The following is a 9,916-nucleotide window of genomic DNA, read 5'->3' as shown; positions in this document are numbered from 1 at the left end:
TAGGCGCTAAACGACCTTTTTCTCTATATATAATACTGGCTTTATATTTTTTACTTTTTTAACAATAAATGATTAAATAAATTGACAGTTATTAACTTTTACTAACTCAATTACTTTCTTTTGTAAAATGAGTTATGCTTTTGATGTTAAATTGTGTATTTTCTTTTATTCATTCATTTATTTATTTTTAAATAAATCTGATCTAGTTATTAAGCGAATGAATATTTCTCATTCAAATTTCTAAAATATTTTAATTTAAATATTATGGATTTTACTTTTTATCATAAATCTTATTACAAAAAGAAATTGAAATACAAATTTTTATAAATTCTTTTATGCTGTAATCAAATTTAATATCTAAAACAGAAAACTGTCTAAAGTGACCACCTTTCGTACCAAAATTTATAGACAAATTACAAAGACACCAACACTCTAATTAAAAAAATGATTAACTAAATAACAAATATATCAGATTAATTTTTTGTTTATATAATTTATAAGTAACAAAGTATTAAAATGTTTTATAGATTATCAATAAAATGTTATTTTTAATACATGCTAAATCCAAACAAACAAAATGTAGTTAAAATATTTTATAAAAATACAGTTTTAATAAATAAATTTTATATAAATAATAAAAAATAAGTTATGAATAATATCAAAATTAATGCTATTATCATTCAAAATGCATCCATTTAAAATCTTAAAACTAAATTCGATTTTTAGCCTTCAGTTTCAATAATTATTTAATGTAATTAGAAATAAATATATTGATTGACTTATTTTGTTGATTTGGTTTCAATCTTAACGTATACATTTAAAATAAGACTCAATTAGGTTGTTGATCAAGTCCTTTACACCTTCTTAATAAGTATTTTTGTAATTTTATAGAGATGAGATTAATTTGCTTTTTCTGTTTTGCAGATAAATCCTTTTCTCAAGGACTTTCAATCTTAATTCGTTTTCTTCGTAAATATATTTCTCAAAGAGCAAGTCCTTGTCTGTTTTGCTTAGCTTTTATGTGTTTTTAGTTATTATTTCTTTCATGCATTCTTTAAGTATTTAATTTTCTTCTTCGATTGATCTTTATTCAACAATAATTATATTTCTATTAACGATATCAAGCTCGTTTCTTACTATATCAAAATCTAATTTATCTATCTAGTTGCTCAAGATGTTTACTTTCTCAAAAGTATACTAATAATAATCATAATAATTGGTAGTCTTATTTTGGATGAAATTCATGAAATTCAGAGTGGAGTTCCTGAAAATCAAATATTATTTCATTTCCTCTATTTCTTATTTTAATACAATAATTTCTTCCAGATCGTTTTACACTTTCATTTTTTTTAGTGCATCTATGTTATCTATAATTTCCTATTTCATCTGTTCATGATCCTAAATGCACTAATTTAATATCATCTCCTCATACTAATTGATTACCTAACCATCTTGGACTTAACCGAAGACATACTTATCGAATAAACTGATATAATATCTAATTGAAGAAGACTGAGTATTTTCAAATTATATTTTTTGATACTCAATAAAAATGCTTGTAAAGTTAAACTGAAACTCTTCTTAGTTACTCTCTAAATAAGATTGAAAGTCTTCTGCTACATTTATATTTAAATTAACTTACTTCATATCACTGTCACTATTTTATTCATTTGTTGCACTATAAACTGTGATTAAAATTAGAATTAATAACATATATAGAATGTAAATGTGACCTTTTATATTTTTATATTTATCAACTGCATCAAAATACATTTACTAAACTGTTAGAATTGTATCATCGAGCTAATTGTTTTATTCATTTAAATGAAAACTATTTTCTGAATATTAAGAAGCACTCAATATGGTTTCATCTTTATTTTCGCCATTACTCTTAAATTACAATTCCTGATTGCCTTAATGCACCATAAATTGATGATTCCTAATTAATTTATTTGAAAATTAGAAAAACTGTTTTTTGATATTTTTTAATAAAACACTTATCGTTGGCTTTACCAACTAATATTAATAATTTCAAATTTTTGCGGTAAAATTATTAAGATTTGCTCAATTTATCAACTTTTTATAAATTTATTTATTTATTTACAAACTGTGAAACATTAGCTACAGATAGATAGACCTTTTTATCAAAAAAAAAAATAAATTTGATCAATAATTCTACTTTTTAAAAGCAGCTAACAGACACTACCTCTTTATAAGATGGAGATCAAAATGATATATTAGCCAGATGGCAAGGATTATGTACTAATTGAATTTCAAGGAGATTTAGAATGCGACGAAGAACAAAGCTTAAATTTTTTAGAAATAGGCAACTTAGAAAAAATAGATGAAAAAGTAAACAAAAATAAAAATTCTTAAATAATTTCTGTGTGATAATTACTTAAATACTTTTTATAATAGAAATATATGATGAAAATTGGAATTTATGATCTGGTAGGAAATATAGTTGATTTAAAAGAACCTATTCTAGTAAATGAAAAAGTTTAAGAAGATAATTAAGTAAAGATATATGTAAGAGGAGTTTGTAATAAAAAGATTCTCTTCAACTAAAGACCAACTCCAATTTTAGAAAGAGCCATGAAAAAGAAGAAGAAAACTCAAGAAAGGTAGTCACTTAATGCTTGAAAATAATATGTAAGTTTATAAAATATTTATATCTGTAAATTCTTATTATTATATTAAAAATATAAATAATTCTTAATTATTTTCAATACAAAAAAGCTGAATTTAAAAATCAAAACCAATTCTTAAAATCTATCTTAAAGTTAATCAAAAATTTACAATAAAATAATTCTCAATCTAAATAAAAAAAATATTAAAAATTTTGTTCAATTAAATAAAAAAAAATTATTTCTAGAAAATTAAAAAACAATTAATTTTTTTATTTTCATCAAAAAATATTTATTACTTTTTATGTGAGAAAAAAATGTTTTTAGATTGAAAAATAAAATATTTTTAGTTTATTTTGATAACACATGCATGAAAAAATCAAAAGAAAGTCATAAAAATTTAAAAAATATTGAAAATATAATTAAATAATGAAATTACAAAACAATATTCTAGTCAAATATTTTTTTAATTTATTGTTAAATATCTTAAAATATTTATATCTTAAATTGTTAAATTAGTTTTAAAAAAAATGCCCTATATCTATCTATATCTAATTAAGTATAAACATCTTCAATTTTTCGTTTAAATAATTAATTATTCTTTTTAAGTTTTATTAAAATATTCCATTTAATGTATGTATTTTCTAATTCATAGTGTCAAAATAATTTTGTTCATTTAATTAATAATTTTCCAATTTAAGTAAATATTAAAAAAAATTTTTTAATTCTTAAATATATTCTTTTAATCAATCAATTAATTAATTCATTTTTATAAAATTAGAATATTTCAAAACAAACATTAATTTTAATATTTCTTTTTGTTTAATTTAAAATTTAGTTATTTGTTTTTTATTTAGTGCTTGCATATATTTTTTTTACAAAATTATACTAATACTATTGAAATATTGCAGCTTTCATTGTATTCTAAAGCTTTACATTAATTCTTATTTGCTTTGTCAAATTATTTAACAAAAAAATAATAAGTTAGACAAGTAAAATTATAAAATTTATTATTTAAATAATGCTTGAAGATAAATTTAGAAATTTAATTATATATAGAATGTAAGAATTAGTATAGATTTTTTTAATTTAATTTGTTATCAAATTTTTAACATAGACTGAACTAAAATTGTTAAAAAGATAAATTAATAATTAAGAATAATTCTTCCAATTATTTGATGGTACATATTAATTTGATGAATACTCAGAATATTTTACTATTTACTATGCATAAATCCATTTCTATATCTAACTATTTATTAATTAATTAATTAATTAGATTCAAAAGTATTAAATTTTGATACACTCAATTAAAAAACAAATAAGAAAATTATTAATTAAATAAGCTTAACTCTGAAAGTAATAAGTAGCAAAAAGAGGGCACCTAATTTTTAATTAATTAAAGGGAATTAAGCAAAGTAAAAATCGATGAAATCGTCTCAATAATACTTTAACCTATCAGACAATAGCGATAATGTAAATAGCTAACTTATCTGCAATTAGCTTGCTTTTTTCTTAACTTTATCGAAGTTGTTACTTTTTATTTTTAACAGGAAAGATATTCAAAGAAAAGAAACAAAAGTGGACATTAACAAGATTAAAAGGCTTCTAAATAAGGAAAAGGCGAAAGAAAAAGTTATTAAAGCTTTAACTAATTTCAATAGTTGATGGAATCACCTAATGCTTATTTGGCATTATCAGACAGCAGTGGCGATGTAAAATTTCACTATTTTATTCAAAAAGTAAAATATGCTTTTGATATGACAGGAGAGATCTTCTTCTAAAAGAATGGCAAGCAGGTACAAAAAAATAAGTAAACAAAGCAGTAAAGGAACAAAGGAATAATATGAAAAATAGAAATCTTAAAATCATCATAATCATCATAACCATCACACTCACCATAAAGATATTCAAGAAAGCCATGATCATGTAATACTTTATATATTTATTTATTCATTTTTGCATATTTTCATAATTTATTTAAACAATGTAGAAATCTCACTAAAAGAAATAAGATCATCAACATTAGCATTAACACCAACACCATAGCCATAGGAAAAGCAGTAATGATGGAAAAGCAGAATAAATAGTCAATATCATCAGCAATTGTAAGGTTATACTAAATTAATGAATGGAAGATAATATTTTTATTATTTATATAGTAGAAAATTAAGTGAAAACTCAATAGGAAACATTTAAAGAATCAAGCATTTAATATAGCAGTAATCATTAAATTTAAAAATCTCCATCAGATAGTACTTCTACAAATATAGATGATGTATCTGAATAGCCACAGAAGATAAATTATACTCTGCACTTAAATGCCTTTAACAGTGTGCTCACTCCAGAAGAAATGAAAAACTTGACATTTGAGGATTCGAGACATTATAAAGTTATTGGCGATACTCGTATTTTTTATACTCGCTCTGGAAACTTGTCATAAAAGATAAAGGAGATCCACAACACTAAGGAAGAATAAGAAAGGTTAGCATTTTTGGAGGAGAAGAGAAAATAGCAAGAGCTCTTGAAAAATATCTCTGAAAACAAAAGCTCTGAGACAAACAAAGAAGAAAAAATGGATGATGAGCAAGAAGAGAATTTCAGAGATTTATTTGAATACGATAAGAACAATAGGTACTTTTAGCAGGAATAGAAACCTTAAATGACATGCAGAAGATGCAAATAATAGGGTCATTTTGAGAGAATGTGTATGCTTGAAGTTAAGGATGTATGCAATAATTGTTTGGGTGATCACTTTGCTCGTCAATGCCAGCAAAAAATATGTTACAGTTGCAGTTAGTTTGGTCATGCCAGTGCAAATTGTCCAAAATAAAACTAATAAAAGTGTTCTAGATGTCAAAAACCAGGGCATATTAAAGCTGACTGTGGTGCTATCTTTATGAATAGCTACTCGAAGTATAAATAAAACACACCTTTTAATGGAATAGAAGAGGAATGGAAAAAGACTGATGACCAAAAAATAAAATGCATGGTTTGTCACAAAAAAGGGCATTCAAACTGCAAAAACGACTATTAAAAGATAAAAGATGATATTTATGGAACAAAGTTTTAAGAAAGAATATAAAAACTCAGGAGAAAAGAAGAAGAAGCTAAATTTTAAGGAAAAATAATTAATTTCCATTACTCTGATGAATCTGAAGATTCTTATGATTCTCATTTGGCTCCACCTAGTCCAGCTTTAAGCTCTTAATCTTAAGAAGAAAGAAATGAAAAAAAAAGAAACAGTAAAAAGAAATAGAAAAGATAGCAAGATAGTCATCATCATAATAGTCACAGTCATCATAGTCATAGCAGCCATAGCCATAGTAAACATCATGGTCATCACCACAGTTAGAATGGTTCTCACCACAGTTAGCATAGTTCTCATCGCCATCACCACAGCCATCATGATGAAAACCACCATCATCATCACCGTGATTCACACCACCATCATAAATCTGATAAATATAGCAGATATTATGAAGATATTTAAATTCATGTAGATGACGATAAACATTACAAGTTAAAAAAACAAATAAGGAAAGAATCTAAAAAATATAAATGAAAGAAAGAAAATTATTGAAACAAAATGAAAATTCATTCATTTATTCATTTTGTGTTTAATCTACTAGATAGTTAATTAGATAGATAGATAGATATTTATAGTGATTATTGATTGATTTTTCTGTTTCAAATTAAATTAAGAAAAGCAGAAATTAAGTAAATAAATTAGTAAATATATAAAAAATATATAGATAAATAAATTGATAGATATTTGCTAAACAAAATAAACTCAATTTCAAAATAAAATTAGTCTCATCATATAAAAATGTTTATAAATTAAAAAACCTATTTATACGAATTATTTATTTGTGCATAATAAATAAATAAATAATTCATTAAAGTAACCATTATATACTAATATCCTTTTCTACTGCATGCATATCAAAATATTTGATTTTAATTTATTAATGCTCTTTATTTTTAATAAATACATACTCAAAATTTGCAAAAATTAATAAATAATCTAATAAAAATAATTTATTTTACTTATATCCTTTGTTAGGGTAAAACTTCAAAAAATAGTTTAAGAATAATTAGTAAAATAGGTTCTGATAAAGTTATGAACTGTTAAGTTTAAATATTTATCATACTTTGAAATTTTGGACAAATTAAAAATTAAATTTGCTAATAAGATAAATTTAATAAAAATTATATTATTTATTTATTTATTTATGAATAATATTAGATTAAATAAAGACAATTTAGACGATTTTATAAATTGATAAATAAATCCTCTTAAATTTAATTAAATTTTATCTTTCAAATATAATTTTTCTAATCGAAACTAAAATTATTTAAATAAGGCGACTGGCTAATTTAGATTTGAAGCAAAATCACTTACTATCGATATAATGCTATGCTTTGCAAAACATTAAAATCGAAAAAGAACCAAGACTTTGTAAAGAAATTATAATTTTTTTAGGAAATTAATTTTAGATATTTTGATTAAAAATGTTTTAAAAGGTAATAAAACATATTTAGTTAGTAGAATTAAATAAATATTTATCAATTTTTCAAAGTTTTTAATAATAAATCAATCAAATTTAATTGTAGATTATTACTCTATCTAAAAAAAAGTATTCTTAATTTTATTTTCTCTTTTTTAGAAGTAAAAAATTATTTATGGTATAAATTACACTTATTTTAGAAAGATCTATTCGACTTTAAAATTAAATTAAAAGTATAAGCGAACAAACATACTCAATCTATTTAGATTTAATTAAATTTGATAAAATTCAAATCTATCCAAGAAATATTATATTTTCCATGATATTTAAATAACTTAAATGGTGAGCGAGACTGATTTAAGAAAAATCAAAACAAAGAAGGTCGTATAGATAATATAAAAATACTGAATTTATAATAAAATAAATTCGTTTATGATAGCATTATATTCGGTATTTTATAAAGATTTTTTTTCAGTTTAAAATCTAAAATAATCAGAAACTTCACTTTGATTCTTTCTACTTTTTTGATAATTAATTAATAGTTAACTATTAAAAGAATATTATATCTCAACATTAAGATTCCTCTAATTAAACTGGACTGCTATAGCTGAATTTCATAAATTATTCTCGCTCAATTTATTTAATTTTGAGTTATTATTTCCATTAAATCTTATAAAAAGATTTAAATATTATATTTATATATATATAGATGATGGATGGATGATGCTTGTTTGTTGAAAATTATTTATAATTCACCTAATTAATTTTGAAATGGATTTTGTAAAGGAATGTAAGTGTATCTATGTATCTATCTATTTATGAATTTATGAATGCTTATTAGTTGTAAGTAAGTAAGTAAAGTAGTCTTCTTTCATTCCTCAAGATTAAGATTATGGATTAGGAATTACTCTTGGAATAATGCCTTTTACCCATTCAATAACAGGGATTAGAATTCCACCACTTTGATCATCATCATCGTCATCACTGCTTTCACTATCACTTTCTTCGTCACTATCTTCGTCTTCTTTTTTTTCTTTATCTTCATCGTCCTTTTCTTTTTGCTTTTTATCTTCTTTATTTTGCTTTTAATTACCTTCTGACTCATCTTGCTTTTGCTTCTTTTGAATCAAGTCAATAATTTATAGAATTTCCTTGTTTTCATTGCAAATATTTGAACTTAAACTCTAAATTTAATCATCTTTAATGTTATTTAATTCACCACCATTAGTAGAGATTATTCTATGTTAATAAAATTAGATTTTATTACAAAAAACTATATCAAATTCTAAAAATTGTATTCGTACATGTAATTATTATTGTCTTTGGTAGCTGCATAGACCTTATTCATAGTTATTTGCTTAATTTGCTTGATATAGCATTGGAAAGAATCCATTTTTTGACTTGACTTTATACAATTATAAATAAAAATATTAAAGATTGCATGCTTAACTATGTTTCTATTTAAGAATTTCAAGTAGCTTCATTCGCTTGTATGAAAATATCTCTTGTTTCTATAATTAAATAAATGAAACTAATCTAATAATCTTACAAAAAGAGGGATAGCCCAAATACTATTCAAAATAAGAAATCTTTTTAATGTAATAGTTCTGCTTGCCATCAATCTACTTTTTTTTTTGCTAATTTATGTATATATATATATTTTTTTAATAATTTTATTAAAGTGTGTTTCTTTATTTATTTGTTTATTGATTGTATTACTATTTTTAATATAATTTGATTTAATAGTTTTTACAAAGGAATATTCGGTAGAAAATCTTAAATGAAATTATTATTAACTAATAACTATAAAGTACTTTGTTAGTATTTTTATAAATAAATAAGATTATAATATTTGCATTAGTCAATGCATGCAATTAGATTATTACTCACTATCTCACTCATATCTTTCCCTAATTATTTTTGAGCCCCCTTCATAAGTAATATTAAAATTTTCTGATATAATTCAAAGAATTAAGGATTGATTCTATTTATTTCTTAAATTTAACTTTTCATTGTTAAATACAAATTTTAAACTAGGTAAATTAATAAAAATCATATTCTTCATTTAATATTAATAAGCACAACAATTTTAAATAACAAAATCCATAATAATAAATTAATTTTTCAACACAAAAATATGTCAATAAAACAAAATTAATCAATAATAAATAATTTTTACAAAATTAATAAATTAATTAATTAATTTATTTATTTATTTTTTTAATCCACAAAACTATTATTTTATATATTATATCAACTCTATCTCATGTAGTTATTAAGTATAAAAAATTATTCAGAAAAAATGTTTTACACTCCTACCCCCAAAAAATTTTATGAAAAAAATTTATCATTTATAAAAATAAAAAATTAGAGTATTTCGTTAATGAATTACTTACTATATTAATATTTTGCTACTATTTTAGGGAATTAAAAAAAGATATTTTATACAAATAAAAAGTGATAAAGAGATTAATTTATTTTTAAATTTATATATTTCTGTAATTAACTATTTTAGAATAAAAAATTAATTCAAATTTATTATTTTTTTATAAATTAATTGCTTTTTATTGATAATTATTTTATTATTTTAAGTCCAAAGTATTAATTAACTAGATGAATAATTAATTTTCAAAAGTTTTAGTAAGTTTATTCCTTCCAAATAAATTAAGTTAGAATTAAAATTAATAAAAGTAGTAGATTATAATGTTAGATTTAACAAAAATTAAGTAAATGTGTTAAATAATAATAAATTTTGTTTTACTTTCATTCATTTAATAA

At 21.7% G+C, this 9,916-nt stretch overlaps 4 protein-coding genes across 4 annotated transcripts; 2 read left to right on the top strand and 2 right to left on the bottom strand. All coding sequences in view use genetic code 6, as the record gives it.

Annotated features, from left to right (window-relative positions):
• Positions 1-798: 798 nt before the first annotated feature.
• On the bottom strand, positions 799-1,926 carry TTHERM_00974310 (transmembrane protein, putative; the record flags this gene model as incomplete). The annotated part of the gene is made up of 1 exon (XM_001009975.3): positions 799-1,926. One exon carries the CDS (start codon positions 1,924-1,926, stop codon positions 799-801), a length of 1,128 nt encoding a protein of 375 aa, XP_001009975.1.
• Positions 1,927-2,217: 291 nt separating this feature from the next.
• On the top strand, positions 2,218-2,643 carry TTHERM_00974300 (Ctf8 protein; the record flags this gene model as incomplete). The annotated part of the gene is made up of 2 exons (XM_001009974.1): positions 2,218-2,352; positions 2,419-2,643. 2 exons carry the CDS (start codon positions 2,218-2,220, stop codon positions 2,641-2,643), a joined length of 360 nt encoding a protein of 119 aa, XP_001009974.1.
• A 1,262-nt stretch (positions 2,644-3,905) lies between these two features.
• Positions 3,906-6,192, top strand: TTHERM_00974290 (zinc knuckle protein; the record flags this gene model as incomplete). Its single annotated transcript, XM_001009973.2, has 5 exons — positions 3,906-4,103; positions 4,181-4,342; positions 4,395-4,556; positions 4,621-4,735; positions 4,790-6,192. The coding sequence occupies exons 1-5, from the start codon at positions 4,056-4,058 to the stop codon at positions 6,190-6,192; spliced, it is 1,890 nt and encodes a 629-aa protein (XP_001009973.2). The 5' UTR covers positions 3,906-4,055.
• Positions 6,193-8,016: 1,824 nt separating this feature from the next.
• TTHERM_00974280 (hypothetical protein) lies at positions 8,017-8,996 on the bottom strand (the record flags this gene model as incomplete). Its single annotated transcript, XM_001009972.3, has 3 exons — positions 8,017-8,377; positions 8,443-8,543; positions 8,688-8,996. 3 exons carry the CDS (start codon positions 8,994-8,996, stop codon positions 8,017-8,019), a joined length of 771 nt encoding a protein of 256 aa, XP_001009972.3.
• Positions 8,997-9,916: the final 920 nt, after the last annotated feature.

Source organism: Tetrahymena thermophila, assembly GCF_000189635.1.
Source record: "Tetrahymena thermophila SB210 genomic scaffold scf_8254769, whole genome shotgun sequence".
Taxonomy (NCBI): Eukaryota; Ciliophora; class Oligohymenophorea; order Hymenostomatida; family Tetrahymenidae; genus Tetrahymena; species Tetrahymena thermophila.
The sequence above is the reverse complement of the archived record's forward strand: the minus strand, read 5'-3'. Positions and strand labels throughout refer to the sequence as shown.